The 26,523-nt window shown below is 37.1% G+C and overlaps 1 protein-coding gene across 1 annotated transcript; it reads left to right on the forward strand.

The window, feature by feature from the left end:
- Window positions 1-249: 249 nt before the first annotated feature.
- dixdc1b (DIX domain containing 1b) lies at window positions 250-26,404 on the forward strand. Its single transcript, XM_056237106.1, has 20 exons — window positions 250-518; window positions 5,168-5,297; window positions 5,388-5,513; window positions 5,588-5,837; window positions 6,731-6,850; window positions 18,615-18,721; window positions 18,807-18,961; window positions 19,043-19,132; window positions 19,511-19,564; window positions 20,285-20,335; window positions 20,633-20,737; window positions 20,836-20,889; window positions 21,369-21,461; window positions 22,538-22,606; window positions 22,731-22,799; window positions 22,876-23,037; window positions 23,136-23,202; window positions 23,941-24,049; window positions 24,170-24,278; window positions 26,237-26,404. Exons 1-20 carry the CDS (start codon window positions 459-461, stop codon window positions 26,402-26,404), a joined length of 2,148 nt encoding a protein of 715 aa, XP_056093081.1. The 5' UTR covers window positions 250-458.
- The last annotated feature ends 119 nt before the right edge of the window (window positions 26,405-26,523 follow it).

The raw sequence follows: 26,523 nt of genomic DNA on the forward strand, positions 1-26,523 counted from the left end.
GTTTAAAAAAGGAGGGACTACAGACTGTGATATCCAGACTAGAGCCCATCTACTGTGCTTTATTTTCAACAAGTTTTAAGTGGACTTAAAATGAGTAATTTTATTTATAAAAGCTACAATATGAATGTTCCACTGTCCCAGACCAGACTTTGCAGCGCATAAGCTGGAGACAGTAAAGCAGCCAACGTAAGCTCAAGCGTCGCCATAACGACCGTGGAGCAGCTGCTGCGGACGCATGCGCAGTACTTCTCCTCCCCATCCGCGTCCACCTCGTATCCTGTTTCAGGTCTAGCGAACTAACGGGGTGGCACATATGGCCATTGCCTTGGTTGAGGTGTTTTCTGTAGTTTCCTTTGTTTACCTCAGTTCCTCCGATATGCGGTCAAAACGCTTTTTCTGAGTAAGGACGTTACCATTTCCCCCCTCGCGCACTCTCACCTTGATGAGAAGTCGGAAGAATGATCGCATCCTTGTCTAAAGGAAATCTGCTTGACGTGCTGCAGGAGGGTCCTAATGAGGTACTGATACTACTGAACTCATTAACCCTCATGCCTGTTTACACGTGCATTCTTTTCATTTGCTCATTTGAGTTCTGATAAGTCGAAGCTCAATGAAAAGTTAAAACACAGTAGCTATCGCAACTTAAAAGGCGTTTTACGTATGAAACTCCGAAGAGTGCGACGGCATTGTTTGCGCCTTCTGTGAGATATTACTGTAGAACAACAGATAGCTGCTTTTTGCATGTAGTATTTGATGCTTGTGAGACACTTTATCGTATACATTAGTTTTACCGTCAGTGTTTATTGGTTAACAGCAGTAATAATAGCCCTGTGTCATGTGTACACTTCGCAGAAGTTGTATATTTAGCCTACAATGCATTTATAGACCGTTTAAATCACCCAAAACATAAATATATGTATAGATATTTATGTATTATATAAATAAATGCATTTTCATGAGATTTGGAGTTGAAAATGAATGCTTTAAAATGTTTTACATGTGAAATTATGAATATTGAAACTTGAAATGATCAATAAAAACAACAAACTATAAATTATGGCATGTATACAACAGTTTACACAACGAAGTGATAGTTTCAGTAAGTGTTTTAGCAGTAAAATGCTAGTAACAGTCCATAAGATGTTTAAACAGAGAGAAGGATAGTCTTAACAGCTGTTAAACAATGTGAGACAATCCCATTAATCTTTCATTTATAGGGACCGTTCACAACAATGCTTCACAACAATTGTAAATATATGTATAAATTATGTGATACAAATGTATTTACAAAGGCATTACAATCGCAGAAATAATGCTTCGAAAATAATGTTTTAAATAGGAAATCATAAATATTGAAAAATAAAATGAAATAAAATTATAAGTAAAAAACAGTTAAATACATTATGCCATATAGACCACATAAAAGTGCTAATTTTAGTAGTTTGTTAGCAGTAACATGTCATTAACAGTCCATAAGACTTCCAAACTGAGTGAAGAATAATCTTGACATCTGTTAATCAATGGGAGACACAATCCTATTAATATTGCATTTATAGATACTGTTTAATGCCACAGAGGTATATATGCGGTATAAATGTATTTACACTTGAATTACAATTGCATTAATAATGCTTTGAAAATAATGTTTTAATTATGAACATTGAACAGGAAAGGGTGAATGAAAACAATAAATAAAAACAGTACAGTAAATTATGAATTATGCCATAAAAACCACAGTTTGCACAATAAAAGATTACTAGCTATATCATCATGCTCTTACAACTGGTGTTACGTGCGGGAGGAGGTGTTAAGCATATTATTCCATTTCTAACTATGTGCACTATCATTTGACATTCCCTACTGATGTTACCTAAGACTGAGTGCTTCTACATCTGCCTGCCCTGCGGCTGTAACCATTAAACCATCAAGCACTGTTCTCAAACCATCATTGATTTTTTGTTATGAATCCCAGCTGTCAGTTCCACCTAGAATATAAGGTGAGAATACAGCGCAGCAGCAGGTTCCAGTGATGGAGATATATCCATCTGTAGTGTCGCTGTGGGAACAGACAGCTCATTTGTACAGCTGGCAGCACAAGACTATTGCTACCTTCCAGTTTTACAGCACAGTCAGCATCTTACGCTGGATCTGTGCTGAATGCTCTCTGTGTTAGTTGTTCTTCCTGAGAAGTCTGTCACTCTGGGTCGCTGTTAGATTGAAGTGAGACAGATATGCTTCAGACAGAGCTTGCATTGTGTTAGTCAGCCCACCATGTGGCAAATCAGTAAACGCTACTGTGCACAGTTGGTGCATGAAGGGTGCCTGTGAAAAACCCGCAAAGCTCATTTTGTTGTGCATGTGTTTTCTTGACTGTGCACGTGTCATGGGTCATGACACAACTACTAGATGTTGGTTGGGAGGTTGAGGCCCCAGGAAAAGTTTACCCACAGTTTTAGAATAATAGCAGACTGTATTTTGTCAGGGAGTGACATTTGGCATCATGGATGTCCAATTTCGGTCATACACTACATTCAAAAGTTTGGGGTCGATAAGGTTTTTGTTTTATTTTAAAAAGAAGTATCTTAATCTCACCAAGACTGCATTTATTTGATTGATAAGACAGTAAAAACAGTAGTAATAAATAGTATTACAATTTAAAGTAGTCCTAAAGGTGATTTTCGTATGCGTTTTTTCGTATTCGTCATTCGTTGGCTCTGAATTGTCAAAACACCATTCAAAAGGCTTGCTACGGATGCGAAAAACGCAGAAAATCGAACCCGATCCGAATTTTTTTATGATGGAAGAAAGTTTCAGAGGCAGTGTGTAAACGTGATTGACAAAACATGAGGTCGTTTTTATTTTTTAACGTGCAAAAATTTCGGACGCGAATTTCGGACCTTAACTGTTTTCTCTTTGAATATATTTTAAAATGTAATTTATTTCTGTAATGGCAAAGATGAATTTTCAGCAGCCATTACTCCAGTCTTCAGTGTCACATTATTATCCTTCATAAATCATTCTAAGACTGCATTTATACTGCAGCCCAATTCCAATTTGTTGATTATATCCCTTTCTTTTTTTGTCGTCCAGCTAACATCTTCTATTAAAAGTTACCCGATATGTACAAAGTTCTGTCATGAAACTCTAGATTGCCCATGCTAATAGGTCCTTAACTCAACCTGTTTGAATTCTCTATATGGGGCAGCTGATTGGTTCCTGCTGTATCAGTAGCCAATGAGCTTGCGTGCTCAACCTTCAAATACTTGGTTAGCATTTGCTATAGTAGTTCCAGTTCCCAGCTCCACCTGTATAGATCTGCTACAGGTAATTCATCTATGTAATATTGTACAGCAGCAGCTTGTCTTACTTGCTCACAGGAGTGTGTCGTGTATGTATTGGCAGTAGCAATAACCTACAGCAGCAGCAATAATAACAGCAGCAGTGTAGCAGATCTATTCTGCCGCCAAGACCAAATATATCAATATTGTCATACCCATTACCATGCCAAACACTCTGAGAGTTGTCACGACAGATATACTTGCCGAAACAACCCAAGGTATACACACTGACTCGGAAAAGCTTAGGCTGAAAAGGAAGTATAGAGGAGCGATTTGCAATGGACGCAGGCGAAATTATTATACAAGCTTTTGCTTCCCGCACCATCTTTAAATCTCAGCAAAACTTTAGTCTCTTAAGTGGGTTGAGCATCCATTGTGCCATTGAAAAGAGTCATGTGATCACGGTTGGTGTCCACCTGAGTTGAAGTATGACGTACGAGTCGCATTGACAGAAATATCCGATCTGTCCGCTTACATGGCAGACAAATGCACATATCCAAATCATATGAGATTTATTTCGACATATGAATGAGGCTTGAAACCGATCTGAGAGCATTGGAATACATGTGCTTTTTTCCTGCTTACATGTTCATGGATCATATCTGATCTGTGCCACATGGGAGGAAAAAAAATCTGAATTGGGTCACTTAAACCATGTAATGAAAATGCGGCCTAATATGCTGATTTGGTGCTCAAGAAACATTTATTATTATTATCAATGAATGATAAAAACAGCTGTGCATTTTCTTGTGGATTCTTTGATGAATAGAAAGTTCAAAAACAGGATTAATTTGAAATATAATTTTTTTGTAACATTATAATATCTTTACTGTCACATTTGATCGATTTAATGCATCCTTGCTGAATAAAAAAAATGAATCTAAAAAAACCCCACAATCTTACTTATCGTTTCCATTTTCTTCTTCATTTACTCCAAAACTTTTTGTCTTTTTTTTTAACACAGAAAGAGACATTTTGAAGACATTTCAATAGACCTCTTTCAATAGAGGTTCTCAAGTACAACTCACGGCTTTCTGTCGCATTGGATAACAGCTCAATTGTGGGAGATATTATCCGTGAATAGCATGCAAATTTTGGTCTGTTTCTCCTACAAAGCCATTGTATGGTTTTATAAGACTTGAAATATGAGTCAGATGGATGACTTTTATGATACCTTTATGGTTCGTTTGTGTCATTAAGTTATTGCTGGGCTTATTTAGCTCACATAAGAAACTGCTTTTTCCACCTGCTGTAATATTTTCCTGCAGCCACCCCACATTCTTCTGCACTGTAAAAAAAAAAATCATATTTTGTTCAGTGCACAGCACATTTGCCAGAGGGTAGAACTGCGGCAAACCTCACTGCAGTCTTTATGTGTTCCTACATGTATTTGCTGAAGAGGAAGCGTGAGCGTGGGGAGTTAAGCTCTCCTTTTGTGACCAGGCAGAGAAAGTGCAAGTCAGACTAATCCATGGGTGATGCTGACCGGTCCGGGGTGAATGGGGAGGGACTTGGCCTGTCACAGTTGGTGCTTCTTGAGCACTGAGGCATAAATTTCTTTTGACAACGGGTATCCTAGTGGGTATCAACACAGGCACATCCTGTGCAACCTCTCCACCAGGACGGTCAGCACTAATAATAAGTGTCTTTCTGGGATGCAGTTTAACAGCACATATAGTCATTAATAGAACAATATTATATCAACCTGGTGGACACATTGCAAAAAGCTTTTATTGGGCGCTGGCATTGGGGGTACTTGCCCAATCTGCCCTTGAGCGATAGACTATAATAAGTTTGCATTCACATGTATGACATGTTTGTCTTTCTAGCAGCAACTGGCTGCCTATGTGTCTTGGGTTAATGCACAGCTGAGGAAGAAGCCTGGACTGAAACCTGTGAGTGATCTACGACAGGATCTCAGAGATGGTGTGGTCCTAGCACACCTCATTGAGATAGTGGGTAAGTCTATACTTCATATACCACAATTATTGCAAGACTCTAATATAATGCACAACTTGGTATTGAGATGTGTTTTATTTATTTGGCAAGCTGGTGAGCTGCTGGATGGCATTCATTATGTGCCACGGGACGATCAGGAGAAGAAGCAGAATGTGGAGAAGGTTCTGCAGTTTGTGTCATCCAAGCGGATCAGGATGCCACAGACGTCTGCCAGGGGTGAGTTACAGAGCAGACTCTTAATCACACTTAAGCTGATAGACCTACTTATTTCTTTCTCTCTGTCCTCAAAGACATTGTGGAGGGGAACCTGAAATCCGCCATGAGGCTCATCCTCGCTCTGGCTGCACATTTTAAACCCTCCGCATCAGCCAGTCACAGAGCTGGAGCTAGTGTAGGCAGGAGTTCCACTGGCTCCTCGGCCAATCACAGGCCTCATTCCACCATGGCCATGGCCCAGAATGCAGCAGCAGCACTGGCAGCAGCCAGGCAGGATGCCGCACGCCCTGGCCGCTCCGTCTTCCATCTAAGACAAGAATGGAGGTACATATTGTGCCTTTTCTCTCCTTCTCATTCTTCAATAGAGTTTTGTAAACTTTTATTCATTGAAGTAGAATTGCTGTCGTAGAGCAACTGTTCTTTACAGTATTAAACGGAAGTTTGGACATGCTCTCCTTCTCATTTTAAGAAGATTCATTGGCTTTGCTTAAAAGAATAGTTCACCCAAAATAACATTCTGTCATCATTTACTCACCTTCATATTGCCAACTTTATGTGAGGCTGAAATTGACGTCATTATGCACAGAAAATCTTGACATCCACCCTAACTCTTCTTGATGCGTACACGAGAGAAGTAACAATGTCCAGTTCATGAACAAAGCAATTGAGTCGGTGAAATGTTATCAGTGAAAAATTCTTACATTTTGGACTTTTATAATCCTTTTATGGTACTTTAGCAGCGTTTTTGAAGCTGGAAAGCTTCAGTCCCCATTCATTGTAAATGCATGAAAAAGACCAATCAGGACATTGTTTAAAATGTCTGCTTTTGCATTTCTAAGAAGAAATGAAGTCATATCAATGGGTAAATGATGATCAAAAAAGAACTTAATTTTAGAGTGAACTGTTTCTTTAACAGATGAACAGATGCCCTCTTGCTGCTGTCTGAGGGTATTGCCGCTCAGTTCAGAGGCAGCATATGGAAAATCAGATTTGCAGTTTCATCCTCAACTTATGCTTTGCTGTCAACTCTAGCAACAATCTTTAATATGCTTTGTTGAAGCTTTGAAAATAGTTTACATAAGCCTGAAACAGGCCAGAATTATGAAAAATATTTGAGAGAGTGTTGACAATCCGTTTAGCTTCCAAATAAAAAAATCATCCATCCTTGAAACAGCATTTTACAGTTTCTAATCTCTCTTTTTTTTTGTTGCTCTTAGTCGTGGCTGCAGTAGTGAGGAGGACAGTGAGAACCCCTGCTGGAGTGTCCGAGCATTGGTCCAGCAATATGAGGGACAGAAGGAGTCATTTGAAGAGGAGACAGAAGCTAGATCTACTGGGTAAATTCTGGATATTGATGGTTAATTAAAATGCAGCCAGTCTGTATATTACTTTACACTGAATTAACTAATAGTTTGAACATATAGAAGGGATATAAAAGTATATATAAAATATAAAAGTTAAAAAAGTAAATAAGTCTAATAAAGGTAACATTTACATATTTGTAAGGACTGAAAGAAATAAAGTCATGAGAAATGAGATATTTATACATTTAAGTTGCATTCAAAGCATTTAATGAAAATCAATATTTGAACCAAAAATATGCAGATAAATAGAAAATAAGATGCTGATGTAGATACAGTATACGCTTGTAAATTGAGAATACATTCAGCTGAGAATCATTTGCTTCAGTGTCATCAGTTTTCACCATATCTCTTAGTTACCAAATGCACAAAAACATGTTATCACAACCCCTTCTCTTTATTCTCTCTTCTTTTATGAGAGGAGAACACATAGATTGGCTGGAGGAGGCTGTCACGAGGATTTTCTCACTGCTTGTTTTGTAAAGCCTGAGATGTTGCTGCCCGCTGGCTTTCTCTAAGGCATCATCATGATTTGCCAGTGAAAACCATAAAATGTGTGACTGTTCTTTTTATATGGGTCTTTTAGCTGAAGGAGCTGATTCAGTACCTGATTATCCAAAAGATCATCAAAAGAACATCATTTGTACGCTGAGGCGTTATGCGTTTTTGCAGATGTCTTTAAAGGGGTCACGAATCGAGAAATCTAATTTTCCTTGATCTTTCGACATATAAGAGGTCATTGTACTATAAAATACATCCTATAAGTTTCAGAATTCAAAACTTCCTCATTAGTCCAAAAACTTCTTTTAATGAATCCAAGCTCAAAAAACGACTTTTTCCGGATTTTAAGACATAATGGTGTGACGAAAGACTGCCTCTGCAGATCAGCGCCTACTTCTACATCATCACATCTTTGGCCCCGCCCACTGACGTGTTAGATGAGAGAAGATAGAGACAGGATCACTGGACTAAATATAACATTACCTTCCAAAGGATCCAAATGCTAGGAAAGCATTTTTTTTACTTCCTAAATGTCTCAGTTGGGCATTATTTGTTTGTTCGGTACATTTCATTGTGGAGTCTTTGAAATCTCTTATTTACATCGTGTTTGCAATGTTAGTCTTGATGAAGGCATTCGTGAGAGTGCAGAAATCGAGTTGCAATGACGAGATCACTGCATTCATGCGCTCAACATGTCTGTGATCGGCTACATGCTCATCACTGCAACCTGTCATGCGATGGGAGTAAATCTAAATATAATGCTATAATCAACACTTTTCACAATTAGTTAGTCTCAACAGCTGTAATTGTAAAAACGTAGTAAAAGTCTGAGAGAGTTCCACATGTAATACTTGTAATGTAATATGCAAAGATGTTAGCCAATCACATCAGTGGGCGTCTACACTGAAGTCTCACAGCAGACACGCCCCCTTTAAACAGAGCGTTCAAATCAGAGGGCTAAAATCAGGGTAGAAAATGGCCTTTTATTTCTAAATTATGTGATTTTTTTTTTTTATGTAAAAATCATACTAAGTGCACCTTAGAAAACATTATAAAATAATAATAATAAAAATGCAGTTCATGACCCCTTTAAATGTATTCACATAACATGAGTGTTATGTAAGAAACTATTCTAGGACGTTGTCTAGGTCAGTGACTTGTGCTGAAGTTAAGAGGCACTCGATCAGTCAAATCTTGACTGATCTGAATAGCTCACTGCCCTGTAGGCTAGTTGATGGTTATTTACAGTTGTTATAAGGGCCAAGATGAAGGTACATTTGAAGTCATGCTTAAACTTAAATGCTTTTATAAACTTTGTAATTGACCCTTTTATATATATATATATATATGCAAATAGTATTAGCTGATATGGGCAAAAAAGTAATGCAGGCCTGTACTGTAACTCAGTTTCAGGGTGTTACCAATCTTCTTATAGCCTAGGCCATCTTTGTGGAGAGCAACAATTCTAATTCTCAAATCCTTAGAGAGTTCTTTGCCATGAGGTGCCATGTTGAACATCCAGTGGTCAGTATGAGAGAATTGTACTCAAAGCACAAATTTTAACTGCTCTAATACAAGATACACAAATTTGTATGGTCCTGTCAAGCAGACAAAAACATGAAAATGATGAATAGGACATGTGGCTTTGCATGGTTAAACGGTGTACAGCTATTATTACGTAGGGTGTACTCACTTTTGTTGCCAGCTATTTTGACAATAATGGCTGAATGTTGAGTTATTTTCAGAGGACAGTAAATAATACTGCTATACAAGCAGCACATTGACTACTCTAAATCTATCCAAGTTTCATTTCTATAGTATTGTCCCTTGAGAAGATATACTAAAATGTGAGGGGTGTACTCAGTTTTGTGAGATACTGTATATAAAGCCTGATATATGTATATATACACACCTGAATGTCATGTTCAATTAGAAGTGCAAACTGTCCATAGCAGATCTGTGCCTATCTACAAGCCAGACAGTCCATGTACCAGCTCCCCTCCATCAAAATACTGATTCTAACAGATGGGGAGAGAGGCAGGGCAGAGAAAAAGAAGACAAAATAGAGGGAGGGCTGGAGGGGGAGGGTAAACAGAGGAAGGCCGGACCGAGTCTGACATCTTCGCACAGAAAAAGAGGAGCTAGTGAGGGAGGGAGCACAAGAACTAGACAGGGACATGCAGATCTCAGCGATGGAGAGCTTTACGGAGTGAAGCAGTCGCCTGTGAACAGGTTGAACTGAGAAGAGGAATAATTAGCCCAACACACAGCCGGAGAGAGAAGGAGAGGAGGGGGAAGGATGCAGCTGCCTTGGTGACAGAGCAGTGTCGCTCTCTCCTGTCACTGTAGACGGATTGAAAACAGGATTTCCATATGGACAACAACAAGTGCATCTGAAGAGGCTTTGAACTTGCGGATAGGATCTGCTGTCAGTTCCAAGCGTGGTGATAAAGAGGAGCTAGTTAGTGGTAACGCTGTAGACGCTGTGTGCTGAGACAGGACTCTAAAGAAGTTTTCTGTAAGAACGATGGTGATTCCTAAACTTCTTGATGTTCTATTGATGAATAAACGTAGTGCAGAGGGCTAGAAACTCTAGTGCCAAAATGGGAGCCAAGCAATTCAAATGGTAAGACTGTCACTGCATTTTTTGGGACGTTTTAAATGGAAAGTTTTACCTAAAAATGACAATTCTGTCATCATTTACTCAACACTGATGTTGTTTCAAAACAGTATGACTTTTTCATCTGTGGAACATGATGACATTTTGAGAATTGTCAGTGGTGTCAGTGTTCACCAAAACTTTCTTTTCCACAGCAGAAAGAGTCATACAGGTTTGGAACAACATATTGTGAGTAAATGATGACAATTTTTATTTTTGTGTCAACTATTCCACGCTTGCAAGTGTTTTTAGCAATTCCCTTTTTTTCCTCATTAATGTATAGTTTGTGTAGTCCAGTTTGATTCACATAGATTTTACTCACCAATTCACTTTTTCTGATGCGGTCATAAAACCTTTTAATGCTTCTCAGTAAAAGGTTCACATTGACAGCTATTAGAAGAAGAAAAAGCTACCAGAAGTCATTTAAGAGTTGGCAGACTGAGGTGACATACGCTACATAAACCACTGACGATGTAATGACATTGAGAAGGGTTTTATGCAAATTCTTAGCAAACGCCTGATTCACAGAGACATACAGTGGCTTGCCGACCTTCAGCGATTTAGTGGTTGTCAGTGAATGGACCTGCATTTTATTAACATGTGTGGCTGTGAATGACAGCTGTCACTGCTTTAGAGTGTCTGACCTAGTTTACCTTTCTACTATAGCTCACACACAAGATTTTGGATCAATTCTCTATGTCAGTGCCACCTGTGCTGTGCTTTAAGATCCCATTTTGTGTCTGTGTCATCTGTCATATGCATAGAACACAATATGAACTAAATCCGACACTTTGAAGTGCCATGAATGCATGTGCATTTGACAGGAAATATTGGAAGAATATTCCTCTCTTGTTTTGTTCTAAAGCAGTTTGTTTTCCTTACAACAGTGCAAAGAATGCCGGATATGTCTGCTCAGACTCTTCTCCTCAAAACAGCCTATCAGAAGTGAAATAATTCCCGAACTCTCACCCTGGCGGCAGAGAATTTCCGTTATGTTGACGTTGGCCTTTTTCTTTAAATAACACAGGCTCTTGTTCCCAATTACTAACGCTGAAATGTAAACATACTTTAATGAGCTTCCTGCAACTCTTCCAAATGACTTCTGGGTTTGTGATGGACTTCTGATGAGCTCTCATGAGAATCATCTAATGACCCTTCAGACTGACTAATCTTGTGTGAGAAGCAGAACATGTTTATTTGCACTGTTGGTCATTTTTGCGCTTTGATATGCGAGTCCTGAGATCTAGTAATATTTATCAGTGTAGAAGATGTTTCGGGAGGATCACAGTATGGCAAGCCGTTTTAACTTTTATTCATTTCAAGGATATGAATACTTGATATCAACAATTCAATTTTCACTAGTTAAAATTATAATTAATGATATCAGGAATAATATTTCTACTAGTAACAATGGCAATTTTTGATATCAGGAATTACATTTTCACTAGTAACAATTCAAATTCTTGACATCAACATTTACATTTTCACTAGTTAAAATGATAATTCTTGATATCAACAATTGAATTGCAACTAGTAAAAACTATAATTCTTGATATCTGTAATTGTATTTTTACTAGTGAAATGTCACCATAGGCTGCCATTCAAAATCAATTGTTGATATCAAGAATAGATTTTTTACTAGTTGAAATTCCAATTTCACATATCAGAAATACAATTCTTACTAGTAAAAACCTTTATTTTTGATATCAAGAATTAAATTGTCACTAGTTGAAATGTCTATTCTTGATATCAACAATTGAATTGCTACTAGTAACAATGTTCATTTTTGATATCAATAATTCAATTTTCACTAGTGACAATGTTCATTTCTGATATCATGAATGTGATTGTTACTAGTAAGAAAGCCATTTTAGATATCTGAAATAATATTGATATCAGAAATACATTTTCAGATATCAAAAATGAAAATTTTTACTAGTAGCAATTCAGTTGTTGATATCAAGAATAGACATTTAGACTAGTGACAATTTAATTATTGATATCAGGAATTCGCATTTTTACTAGTAACAATGTAATTATTGATATCAAAAATTATATTTCTACTAGTAAGAAATCAATTATTGATATCAACAATTGATTTTGAATGGCAGTCTATGGTGAGATTTCACTAGTGAAAATACAATTGTTGATATCAAGAATTACATTTTTGATATCAACAATTGAATTGTTGATATCAAGAATTGAATTGTTGATATCAAGAATTCAATTGTTGATATCAACAATTGAATTGTTGATATCAAAAATGTAATTGTTGATATCAAAAAAATGTAATTGTTGATATCAAAAAATGTAATTGTTGATATCAAAAATGTAATTGTTGATATCAACAATTCATATCCTGGAAATGAATAAAAGTTAAAACGGCTTGCCATATCACAGCGAGCTCTGTTAGAAAGATTACTGTGAAGCAAGACTGAATCATCAGGGCAGGCTTCACCATGAAGCAACAGTTCTGTATGTTCCCATTGCATTCAATCAGCGGTTATATAAAACCCAGTCAGTGAATGCTGCAGTAGCTTATGAAAAATGGAACACATTTTGTTTGTTTCTTTTTGTTTTCCATTTCAAATAGAATGGTGAGAACACTTAGCATAAAAAGAATCTCAGCGCAGGCTTGTGTTTCATCCAGAGAAAACAGCTATAGCGGATCTTTATTTATAACTAGAAGATCGCTTTGCCTTGGTGGGTTCCCTTTGATTCCTCTCCAGTGGAATCAGTCAGTCATTCCCTAGCTGTCGTTTTCCATCCATCTTTGCTATGAATAAAGGATGTTTCAGCTACAGCAATTGCTGATGTTGTACACTTCAAGGCCATTTGAAATGCTTGGTTGTGCAATGCTGAATGTGTTATATTTCATGTCCTCTGTGCAGCCAGTACACTGAATCTAAGATTTTTTACATCATTGTCTTGTTAGTGGTGCTTGCTAAGCATCATTTTTACTATTACTAATACATTTGAACCAGGATCTAGACTTAATATTAAATGTGTAAACTGATCTGCTCTGCTACGGAGTAATACTTTGAATCTTGGTAAATGTGTTGAGGATAAATTTGTTGTAAGCGACTGGATGTGCAATATATATAATTAGTACCATATTTTTAAAGTTATCTGCATTGCCCTGTACTAAATATGTAATTCTCATGCTCATTTCAGCTGTTTTTACATTTAGATTACCTTTAGTAATCTAGATTACTAACTAAAGATTAGTTTATCTTTAAAAAACACTAATGACTTCAGTCGGTAAGACTTTAGTGTGAGTAAGTAAGATTTATTAATGTTAATGTTACTCACCATGGCTTAATTTATTTGATACTGTAAAAGTAGTAATATTGTGAAATATTACAATTATCACAGATTTCTATTTTTATATATTTAAAAATGTAATTTATTCCTGTGATGGCAAAGCATTTTCAGCATCCATTACTTCAGTCTTCATTGTCACATGATCCTTCAGAAATAATTATAATATGCTGATTTAGATCTTAAGGAATATTTCTTATTACACTTTTGCTGCGTCATATTTTTGTGGAAGCCGTGATGCATTTTTTTTTTGCAGGATTCTTTGATGAGTAGAAAGTTGGAAAGAACTGGTTTGAAATAAAAAAAAAACTTCAAATACATTTTTATTTTTTATTAAAAAATGATATATATTATTCAGTTATATAAATTGTATTATATAAAAATGTATTTTACATTTTTAATTAAAAAGTTTTACTGTCACTTTTGATCATTTGATTAATAATATCCCAGTTTTGATCCTTGCTAAATAAAATAATTTTTTTTAGCGAAGAAAATTGTACTGGAAAAGAAATTATACTGACCACAAACTTTTAAACAGTAGTATACAATGGAAGGACTCGAGTCAAATCTTAGGATCAGAATATTGTAAAAACTTTTTTTTTTTTTTTTTTACTTTTACCCCAAAACATCCCCAGACGACGTACAAATTCAGTGGAGAATGTTTTACTACTTTTGATTGGCCATTGGGCTACTTTTGTTGCACAGACCTGGCGACCCTGCACCTAGAACACCCTAGCAACCACACAGCAACACACTAAAAAGCACACAATACACCTTAACATCTACCTAACAACACCCCGGCAACCACCCTAGAATTGCTCTTGCATTTTCTTCAGAAAATGTATAAATATATATTTTTCCTCTTTAATAAGCCCTCTATTCCATTGTTTTATGTTGGAGTAACTGTTTCATATCAATGCGCACATTGTCTTTAGAGTCTTGTTTTGAGAACAGAGATTCAAAGATCAGTAAAAACCCTTAATTTAATAGTGAGTGATTTTTCCAGTCTAGTTTGGATCACATGAGTTTCAGTTAACTCTGTGTCCATCTATTAATTATAATGTTTTTTTTCTGGCAAACACAGCACAAAAGGGAGAATAAAATTGTGGAGAAACTGAACTGAATAAGTGAGTGTCTTTAGTGTCTGTGTGGGTCACAATCAGAAGGGGGGTCTGGATTTGGTTTTGAAAGAGAATGGTCCCCTCCTTCCCCCTCCCCACAACGTGAGAAAAATAAAACAAAGAGAGTAATGTGGAGTGCGACGGGCTGTCTCTTTCAGGGTCTCTGTGGTCTGTAGCCTGGATCAGGACAATGAGAGCCAGCACAACATACACACTAAACAAAAAAAACAACAACAAGCGCTCTGTTTCTTTCGAGAAGAAGCATTGTTGCTTTGTTAAGACGACAAAGCGGATCACCCTTGGTCCTTTGTCTTTATCCATCACACATAAGTAAAATAATTTGCAGAGCTCAAAAATGTTTGGAGATTTCCAGGCATGATATACTCTGGCTGTTTTTTTGTTTTTTATTAAACTACTGCACTAAATCCACACATTGAATTTTGACTTGGGGATCCCCAGGCCTTATTCTGTCGGAAAATAAACATGAATTCTCTAAAGGTCACCCAGGCGGGATCCATTTGCTCTGTGTGTTGGTCTGTGTGAAATGTCAGTTACTTTTCACTGCAAACGAATTGAACCAATGAGGTGGATGGGATTTATTCCCCGATATAAGTCTAGTATTGACTATGACAGCATAGTCTTCACACTCTGTCTAATGTGAAGGTCATTTGTGTCAATGGGTGCAGGACTGTTCTTTCATTTTTGTGACTTTGCTTAGAAGGGAATTGATGTAGGAGAATTCAACTTGGCATGCATTAAGACAGCAGACAGAGAAAGAGTGAGGTTGTTGGCTCTGCAATCTTTTGCTGTCCCCTCACAGACAGGTTTGCCAGGACTACACTTGGATAACCCATCATGGTTTAAGATTAGATCCATGTCCTTCGCCCCAGGGCCTGAAAGACATTGTGGTGTCAAGCCTTCACCCCTCTACTAGTCTAATTCATGTGGAAAACTAATACTTAAAGAAATCTCTATATTCATACTTTTCACATTTTCCTACCATACACTCTTACAATGAAAGTGAAGATGAAGATGACGAAGATCCTGTTTGAACTAAAGGAGGTTTTACAATCTGGTGCCACAAAAAACTTTTTATCTTCTAGTTATTTAGACCATCAATGTTTGGGTTTATAGAAGCCAATACGCTGATCAGAAAACTTATAGTGTAACATTAAAGGCTTAGTTCACCCAAAAATTCTAATTCGGTCATCAATTAATCATCCATCCATTCATTCCAAACCCATAAGACTGTTCATCTTCAAAACACAAATGAAGATATTAAAAAAAAAGAAAATTAATAGAAATAGAAATTTCTGATCCATTACAACACAACTTTGACTCTACAAAAAAGTTCATAAAGATATTATTATCGTGAATATGAAAAATGGAAGCTCAAACCAGCTTCTTGTTTGAACCAATGTGGTGTGTTTTTGAGTTTCCATTTACCATATGCAATGTGCTCTATGTATGTGCATTAATCATAAATCGGGATAGGTATCGAGAACCGGTTCCAAATTTGCAAGAATCGGTGATTCGACAAGAAACGTGCATTTCAATTCCGCTTATCGTTTTCTTTGTGCGCATTTTATTGTGATTTTAAACCGTTCAAGCGCAAGAAGACTTGTGTAACAGTATATTGGATCCGTGCAGCTCTTAAAGCAGGGGTCTCAAACTCAACTTAACTGGGGGCCGCTGGAGGTAGAGTCTGGGTCAGGCTGGGCCGCATCAAGTATTCCACAAAAAATAGTATTCAAGTATTCCGAAAAAGGAGCACAACTGATCCAATCTTCATGATCCTTATACACAAAATCTTTGTGTTACTTCATTTTACAAACATTCTTTTTCTTTTCCTTATAACACATATTTGTGATACGTATATTTGCTTATGTCCTTTTTATTTTCTTTATACAACACATTAATGATATTGAATGTTTTTTTTTTTGGAAGGCACATTTCCTTTTATTATACTTAGAAAAACGATTATTGCTTTTGAAATACAAATATTTGCAGTCATGTCTGCCCGTCTTAGGGCCTGTTCACATATCGCGTCTTTTGCGCGCTCAAGTTCGTTATTTCAAATGTAGGTGCGCGGAATGCGCGCTCATAATGGAAGCGACGCGTTCGTGGTGCGACGCGCTCGTTTTTTCCAAGCGCGTGCGCGCCGCATCGAGATAAAATCATCTCAACTTTTCAGAATGCCGCAAGCGCACCGTAGCTTAGCAACGACAGACGCCTACGGAGCGCAACCGCCCTAGCGCTTTGGAAAAAGGAGAACGCGGCGCGCCTAGCGTTTTCTACGCGTTTTGGGGCGCTAAATGTGAATTCATTCTTATTTAATTATTTCTACACATGTATAGTGTCTCAGGCAAATTACTGACTTTGCACAAATCAAAGCAAACCTTCTTATCAACCTGCTGGACACATATTACAAGCTCAAAATGATTATTCTCACATTGTTTTAGAGCAGGGGTCTCCAACAAGTCGCTCGCGAGCTACCAGTAGCTCGTGGCATGTTCACATATCGCGCTCACATATTTTGCTTGCTCAAGTTCGTTATTTCAAATGTAGGCGCGCGGCAAGCGCGCTCATAAGCGACGCGCTCATTTTTTTCCAGGCGCAGTAAAAGTTTGTACTTCACGGTTGTCTATGACAACTATTGACAAACCCACCGTAAGCTGTCATGAGACTATCTATGGTAGCCCAAAAGGGATAAAAAAAATATTTTTTTTTTTAAAACGCGGCACACGCAACGACGGGCCGCACTAACATTAAACTTTAATGTCAAGTAGGGGGCCACGCGGGCCGCGAGTTTGAGACCACTGTCTTAAAGTGACAGCAGCCTGATAGTCAAGCTGCCGTCTCTATAATAACGTTAATCAAACAACAAAGATAAAGAGAAAATTCATTCACTGTTCTTGTATATATTTGTTATGTAGCCTATATTGTATTCATAAAATACACTGTTATTTTACATTTGATTACAAATTCTGTTCCTGAATACCTGAAAATCTTAAAACACTGTTTATTTCAGTCGTATCTTTGTTCAGTTGTGTTTATTTGTGCAATTGCTAATTTGTTCTTTTTTAATTACTGAGTGTTTACTTGTCTTTAATAATGCTTGAAATTTATATTAGTTAGGCTAGTTGTTTTTATATGGTATTTTTAAACCATAGGCAAAAGTTACTTGTGTAAGTGTTCTTTAGCCTGTTGATTTTTGTTCATGGTATTCAGCCACAATGAAATGTTTTGCAATAAGAAATCTAAGTTGTTGTTTTTTTACCTTATTGGAATCGATAAGCGGAATCGGAATTGTTCAAATTCAAAGGATACCCAACCCTATTATATAGCTTCATAGTTCTGTCGTGACAACTCTCGGAGTGTTTTGCATGGTAATGGCTATGACAATGTTGATATGCTTGATCTTGGCAGCACTGCTGTTATTGCTGCTTCAGAGCAAGTACGTGACTTACTACTGCCAATACATATACATGATACGCTGCTGTGAACAAGAAAGTTATGCTGCTGCTGTACAATATAGCATACATGAATTACCCGTTGCAGATCTATGCAGGTGGAGTTGGGGAACGTGGAGGGTTTCTGAAAGCGCTTGCGAAGTATTGTGTTTATTAAGATTAAACCACTCAATTCATATGGATTTCTTTACAATGTCTTTGAGCTGATAAAGAAGCGCTGTATAGCATAATTCAAACTGAAGGTGTTATAATTTTAATGCATGCCAGACATTGGCTCATAAGCCTGTGCCTTTGAAACGGATTAACGGTGCATTATTGATAGGGCATCAGATCAAACAGAAGCTCAGATCCTGACAGACTTGGCTGTTCATATATGCAAGGGGTCTCCATGGCAACTGACTTTAAAAAGGCACTTTCTTCCTTTGCTTCAGGACTGTTTATTTTTTATCTAGCTTTGCCTTTCTGAGACACCAGATGCAGCACCTGATAAACAAAAATTACAATAACTCACTCTTGGAACAACTCAATGGTGATTCTGCAATTAGTGGAATTGTATTTAGAAATACAACAGTGTAATAAAAAGGAATGTGTTAGACAAAATCCGACTTTGACTGTAAAGTTATTAGCCCCACGTCAGAAACTGCATTTTTTGTTCATTTCCACAGCCTCAGTTCACAGAGCCCCACCCACAGTCCCAAAGGATCCATCAGCCTATCAGACGTGAAGGCAGGACTGTTAGACACCTTGTCCAGGGAGAAAACTATTAAATCAGGTATTGATATATTTCAATCAATCATCTGGACATTGATGGTCTCGTCCACGTACAACAGTCTTGATCCATCCCTGTTTACCATTAGATGACACGGTGAAATTGGCCCTGTGTGACCAGGCCATTGTCTCGGGGCATGATGGTCTAGCTGGTGACTGCACCTGGGAGGACAAACTGTGTGAGCAACAGGAACAGCTGGAGAAGGAGATGAAGGAGGCACGGACAATGGTGTCCAGCCTACAGGTGACAATAACATATATTATCACCTAATTTAGTTTGTATTGCTTTTAGAGAGCTTGTGGCTTATAACAGGTGGTTTTGTAGGCTCTCCTTCTGCACGGTTCATTACCTGAGGATGAGCAGGAGGTGACGCTTAGCCTGGGTGAGGGAGTTGAAAATGCAGAGCAGCAACTGGTGCGTATCTTTATTTCTGTCACAATTGTGTTTTACCCCAAACTGGCCTCTTTTTCTTCCATATCATGCATATCCCTCCCTCTTGATAATATGTGACTTCCTATGCCCCTCCCTCCCCCCATCTCTCTCATTCTCTCCTGCTCTTTCACTAAGCTCTGTCAGGGCAGATCATATTACTCTCACGGTGAACTTTGCTTTGTTTGTGGGAGAGAGCAGGTATCCGTTTCTCTCCTTCGATGTCTGTTTCTCTCTTCCAGTTCTTCTCTGTTTTCTATAAGGTTGTCGTGTGAACCAGTTCCTTCTGTGTTTAGTGTAATATGTAGTAATATATGTGGTTTTGTTCTGAAGCAGCAAAAACCCTCTGTTGTTGTGCTACAGGTTGTAATACGAAGTCGTCTGGACCAGAGCATGGAGGAGAGTCAAGATCTAAAGGTGGGCATTATTCATATTATTATATAATTATATATATAAATACACGTTTAATCTCTCTCTCTTTCTCTAATAACTGCATTAGTCTGCTATCAATGGCTCAAGTCTCCGTTACTAGCTCTAAAATTACATTTTGTAATTAGCAACGGAGGTTTGTGATAAGAGGCATAAGAAATTTGTCCTACATACAAGAGCATTTAAAGGACAAAAACCTGACAAACGTCTTGAAATACAACATCTGTATTTATATATAAATATAGACTCCAAGACTTTTGTCAGGTTTTTGTCCTTACATTACAAAACGTCATTTTAGAGCTAGTAGATAGTAACGGAGACTTGAGCCATTGATAGCAGACTAATGCAATTATTAATATATATATTTATTGTGTGTGAGTAAATATAATAGTAATAATACATTTTATTAATATTATGAAATAATTATTTCTTTTTAATTAATTAATTTATTTTATATTTTTTCCCCCTGAATCGGAAACACACACTGTAATATATTACTTTTCCATCTCTGGAATGTTTTAGCATATTTTTGAATATGATTTAAATTTGTTTGATTACTTCATGATGCAGTACAGATCATTTCATAATCAATGTGGTATTTTTCGGTTTGGTCTTCGGTTAGTTATTGATGGGCTGATCTTGTCCATTCCTGATATTTTTAAAACTAGTCTATGATGTGAGTTGTTGTTTTGTTTTTTTTACATGTAGAGGGAGCTATTGAGGTTCAAACAGGAGGCTCGCAACCTGCAAGGAGTGAAAGTGAGTCTTACTCACCTCCAAACCTATAAATATAAATAATACCCTCAAGGTGATGATACCGGGGGCAACTTTTTGAGCAATGTTGCTGACAACCAGTTGAGACACAGGGCTCACGACTGATCTAAAGTATCCAGATTGAAATTTGTTGCCAATTCTCAATGGGAAAGTGAACAAGCAACATCGCTCTGCAACATTGGCCAAAAAGTTGCCCCCGGTATCATCACCGTCACACTTAAAAGCATAAAGCAGAGCAAGTTAGATATGTTGAGATTGATTAACCCTGTCCCGTGTCATCAGGATGCTCTTCAGCAGCGTATGGCTGTGCAGGAGTCCTCAGTCCTGCAGCTCAAACAGGAACTCCTGCGCACCAGTATGGCCAAAGATGAGCTGGCAGGACAAAATGTGAGTGCATCTGTCTTTATGCTATGGATATTAAATTCTTTTCAGTTATACCATATCTGAGACCGGTTGTCAAGTATTATCTGTGTCTATCTTCTCAGGCTGAGCTACAGAGGAAGCTAGAGGAGAGGAGCAGACTTCTCAGTGAATATAAGGCATTTATTTTTTTGTGATATGAAAAATATAATCATGTTTAATAAAAAAATGCACCATAATATATGGTATTTATTCAAATTCTACTAGTTTGTTTTTTATATAAATTATAGTGTTTACTATTTTTATTTGTGATATATCATGTACATTCATCTGTTTAATGTTGTCATCTTAATTTAGATCTTCTGTTTTTATCTGGTAATTATACATTTAGAAAGATATTATCAAAAAACTGTAACTTTTGCTTTTTTTTCACCCCTCAAATATCTTCAGTCTTGTTACTACTTTTGATTAGTAACTTTTAGTGTAAGCTAACTACTTTTTCAAAAGAGTAGACTGACTGTACATTGAGTAGCTTGCAGTTTTCTTCATATCGAAAGATGCTATTTCTATAAAAGATATAAAAGATGCTGATCATAGAGCTTTCCTAATTAAACCACATATGTAATGTAATTAAACACATTGTCTTTGTGCTGCACAGAAAGAACTGGGCCAAAAAGATCGACTTCTGCAGCAGCAACAGCAGAAGCTGGATGAGGCACTGCGCAAGCTGACAGACAGCAGCAGCCAGCAGGTACGACATCAAACACAGAGTCTGCAGACTGTGAAGGAGAACTGCATGATGGGATAGTGTTATAATTTAACATCATAAACCTTTGTCTCTCACAGCGTTGTCATAATCAGGGCTCGACAAAAAGGACAGTGCATTACCAGTGTGAGAAAGGTTTGGGCTAGTTGATGGAACCGACACACATGGCCAAGTCAATTCAGTTTGCACATGCATAGAGCTTCTGTTAAGCAAACAAACACAAAAAGAGTGAGGGGGTGTAATGGAGAACCTGTTCTTACTTCTAAAAACAGCTTGAGACATGTTTTTGAAACTTGAACTATTTTTAATTTAACATGTGACTTTAAAGGTGTGAAACACGATGCAACAGCCCAAAGTTGTTGTTCCTGTGTGAATAAAGTCCTCTTTATAGATGGTATGAGGACCAGGTAATTTGTTTATGACTTTATGCATTTATGTTAAGTAAAATGTACAGCTTTTATTGCAAATTAATGATTAATAAAAAAAAAAACGATATACAAGTTTTGCTTCAAACTAACTGTTTTTTTTCTACATTTGTCTCAATCATAAAGTAATATTAATGTCAAATATATTATAATTCAAAATATATAATGTACAAAACAAAATATATAATGAACATAAGTCTAGTATGATTTTATTTGTAAATGTTGGTTAAATGTACAGTAAATGATTTTAAAACTTAATTGTTTTTGTTTTTTTGCTATTAAAAATGTCACAAGGGCAAGTACCGGAATTCTTTTTGTCTAATTTATAAAGTAATATTACTGTGTAAAGCTATGATGTAAAAAAAATATAAATATATAATTAAAAATATATGATGAAAATACTTTCAATATTTTTCTAGTTGTACTATGAATGTTAAATGCACAGTATAATGATTTTGAAACTTAAAAATATGCAGCTGAAAAATTGTAAAGTTTTCTTTTTTGCAAGTGAAAATGCAAACAGGCCAGCATTTTAAAAAATCCTTATTGTTGAGCCCTCATTATGTAGCTGAAGACTCCTGCACTTGTTTTTGTAGGACGATTATGTGTGAAAGAGAATGTCTCTGTGTTTCTCAGGCTTGCCTGCAGAGGGAGCTGGAGCACAAGGAGAGTATTCTCAAAGAGTTAATGAGCCATGAGACAGAGGTAACACACCTATACATATTAGACTGTTTTCCCCACAGCTGTTTGTTTTCACACATTGCAGAGTATGTTTAGTGCTTCCATTTAATCATTAAAGTTTCAAGTAAAGACTTGTCTTATGTTTCAGCTTCCTGGCTCGCAAAACAACGGCTACTCACACCCACCGCCGGTCACAACATCAAAACCACACCATGGGGTAAATAAGACTAAAGCCTTTTCTCAATTATATTATATTATATCTATAGAGATCTATATAATTGTGTCTCTTGTAGGCCGAGGAGCTCCAGTTAGTAAGAGATGCTCTGCGGAGTCTGAGGAACAGCTTTGGAGGTCACGACCCTCAGCATCACACTCTGGACACTCTTGAGCAAGGTGTGGCCAGCCTGATGGATCGCCTCTGTGACCTGGAAACACGCCACAAACAGGAGAGGAGGGTACGAGGAATGTTCGCTCATTCTCACACAGCGGGTTTTGCACCCGATCTACATTGCCCCAGAATTCTTTCTTCTCAAATCAATCTGTTCCTTTGTAGAACCGAGGCAAATCTCCAGGACATAAAGCATCTCACTCAGATGGAGACTCCTGGCCTCCTACTTCAAGTAAGAATACATCCTAATCCCAAAACAGGAAATGACAGGACTAAGAGGAACAATGTGAATTTGACCGTTTAGTCACTGGCTTATAAACAGCAATAAACCATTTTTCATGAGTCCTTATATATCAAAAGTCAGTGATTACAGATTAGACATTAGAATTAATACAGTTACTTACATGTTGTGGCATTACTGTCGGGTCCATATCTTTCTGTAAAAGCCTGTGTTGAAGTGCGACGGGTTTACCAAAGAATCCACAGTGAAATGTACCGAACAAACATTTAAAAATAAACTGCCACATTAAAATTAGGATCCCTTGAAAGGTCATTTTATTTTTAGTCCAGTGATCCTGTTGTAGCAATTATTATATAACATGTGAGTGTGCGGGACTAAAGAAGCAATGATGCAGAAGTAGACGTTGATTTGACAGTGGAGGCAGTCTTGTGCTGATGAATTAATCTCTATTATGTAATAAAAACCGGGAAGTACAAAACGAGTTGCTTTTCCAGCTTGGCAATTAAAAGCTGTTTTTGTACTAACATGGACATTTGGAGTTCTGAAACTTTATATAGCACAATGACCTCTTATATGACAAAAAAATCAGGGGAAATTTGGGGGTTCTTGGGGGAAATCTTTGGCCATTTCAATTCATGACCCCTTATTTTGTACTTGGTTTCTCGGTAGGTATATTGCTGCATATTTAAAACACTACTAAAGTGAAGAATCTCCTCTGTTCGCTTACAGAAATTGCCCATTCTCACAGCAGCCCTGCGCTAAACTCCTCAGCGTGCACCAAAGTCCTGTACTTTACTGACCGCTCACTCACGCCATTCATGATCAACATCGCCAAGAGGTCAGTCAAACTCTTTGTTACACATATATTTGGCTTGAGTGGGTCTCTAGTCTTAAATCTCGATAATGCAGTATACTTTAGGTATGTGCTATGAAACTTTCCATTGTCTTATGTCGGCAGGCTGGGGGAGGTTACCTTGCGAGACTTCAAGGATGCCGTAGATCGAGAAGGCAATTATCGGTACCATTTTAAAGCACTGGATCCAGAGTTTGGCACTGTGAAGGAAGAGGTAATGCCACATAATCAATCAACAGAATATATTCTCTCTATATTCAAGCATCTAAATCAGGGGTTCTCAACCTCAGAAAGCTTTCAAGGGAGATTTACCACTGATTTATCACAGACACAATCACAGACATGATGACTTAAAAATTATCTAAAAAATATATTATTATTAATAATATAAGTAAAATTAATGCTATTAAAAATATATCAATAATTTTTATATAAATTATGTAAACTGAAATTGTTTATTTTTTTCCCTCAATGCATACTATATTATGAACAGAATTATAACAATATTCAAAGGAGATGTAAATGAATGAACCACAATTCATTTTGTGATTCCAGAAAGTTCAATATAAACACTATTGTTTTTTATTGAAGAACACGCACTTTGTGAAACTTTCTGGAATCACAAAATGAATTGTGGTTAATTAATGGGTCAGTAAGTGATTTCTGAGAAACACTGTTAATATTTGAAATCAACACCCAAACAAACACAGTCCTCCCTCAATTGCTTCGCCCCCAAAATAATGAACACTCTATGCAACACAGACAAAAAATTATGTGCAAGGATGGATGACTCAGATTCAACAACAGCATACAACAACATATCTTGGATCTATAAAATGGCAAAAAAAAAAAAAATGTTACTCACTTATCGAGCAGAAACAAAGCAACCTCGAAGTCTGTTTTCAGACCTTCCTGCTCTCTAACGTCTCGCCAGCGCTGGAAAGCTTTTCCAATATTAACATGGATTCTAAAGCTCTTGCCTGATTGTAACCCTTCTTTTTCCAATTACCGTATTGTTCTGAATAGAAGACGATGTTTTTTTTCTTAGAAATACAAACGGGTTCGTCTTATATTCAGGGTCTATACTTTTACATGTCAATAATACACCCGCAACAATAGGTGGCGCCAAATACGTGTACAACAAGTGTAAGAAATATGGCGTGTCAGAGTGTAATGTTAAAAGACCGCGAGCACAAAAAGACGCTAACAACGCTTAAAAACGAGTGAAAAAATTACTGTCTAAGAGCCATGTGACTGTCATGTTTGCGTGCCTCGCTGACAGGACCAAACTTCCCCTGTACGTGATTTTAAAACATAAGACGATACCTAGATTTCAAAAGTAGACAAACAAGATTTCACTTCTACTGTTAATGAAATTTTGGTAGGCTACATGGTTTTCACTATGAGATGATAGCCTAATTGTAATATAATTCAGATGGGCTACAGGTTATTTTTATGGTATTCCCAAAAAAAATTATTAATGTGATCTTTGGTACATTTTACCAGTATTTCCCATACTTTCAATACAAAAATTTAAATATGAAAAATATGCAGTATGAAAATTATTTTCAAATAAAAGCATTTTCTTTATCAAAAGCCTTTTTTCAAAAGGTACATCTTGAAAAAGGGGGGATCGTCTTATATTCGGAGCAATATGGTATATTCCTCTGACCTTTTCCTCTTTGGTAATATATCTCAGCCATCTCTCTTTCTATAGTCTTTTTCGACAAATGTCCCCCTTACTCGCTCTCTCTCTCCTCCCCCATCATGAGTTTATACACCGCCTACTGCTGATTGGCTACAAGTGTGTTTTGGTGCTCCTTGGATCGATTCAATCAACTCCTATTTACACAGCCAGGGGGACTATGTACAAACACCTTTTTTTCAGCACAGAACAAACATCTAACAAATATTCACAAAATTGTTTGTTTAGGTGTTTTTAACGCTGTTGAAAGCGTTTCTGCATTTCTCAGAAATCGCTTACTGCACCTTTAAATTATCTATATCTATATTTCCCGTTTCTGTTAAAAATATATTAATATGTTTTGACTGCACAGTCAAAAAGGCTGAGAACCACTGATTTAAATGAAATAAGTCAATTAAAAAAATGTAACTAAAATGTTACATATATTGTGTAAACAGAAAGTAATGGAGATTACTGGCTTCTCTCAGGTTTTCCAGGATGATGCAGTGGTGCCTGGCTGGGAAGGGAAGATCGTGGCCTGGGTAGAGGAGGATCATGGGCAAATAGGGTACTGCGTGCACCTACGCAGCTGGCATCCACATCTGTTTCTCACCATTTTAAGCTCATTCTCTCTTTCTTTCCTCCACAGGACCTAATATGAGTCTGCAAGAATCTGTCAAAGGAAATAAAGACATCTGTGCCAAAAATGAAATAACATTGATTTGTAACTTAAGTGTACAGAGAATGGAATTCTCTTCAGTGCCCTAAGAAAGTC

The sequence above is a fragment of the Rhinichthys klamathensis genome, unplaced genomic scaffold (genome assembly GCF_029890125.1).
Source record: "Rhinichthys klamathensis goyatoka isolate OS25496 unplaced genomic scaffold, OSU_Roscu_1.1 h1tg000477l_1, whole genome shotgun sequence".
NCBI classification, from domain to species: Eukaryota; Metazoa; Chordata; class Actinopteri; order Cypriniformes; family Leuciscidae; genus Rhinichthys; species Rhinichthys klamathensis.

What these genes read in the sequence shown, in the direction of transcription:
- dixdc1b (XM_056237106.1), top strand. Translation starts at nt 459, where the DNA reads ATGATCGCATCCTTGTCTAAAGGAAATCTGCTTGACGTGCTGCAGGAG. An exon ending in ATGAGCTGGCAGGACAAAAT is followed by an intron (nt 20,738 to 20,835) that starts GTGAGTGCATCT and finishes CTATCTTCTCAG; the next exon opens with GCTGAGCTACAGAGGAAGCT. An exon ending in GACTTCTCAGTGAATATAAG is followed by an intron (nt 20,890 to 21,368) that starts GCATTTATTTTT and finishes TGTGCTGCACAG; the next exon opens with AAAGAACTGGGCCAAAAAGA.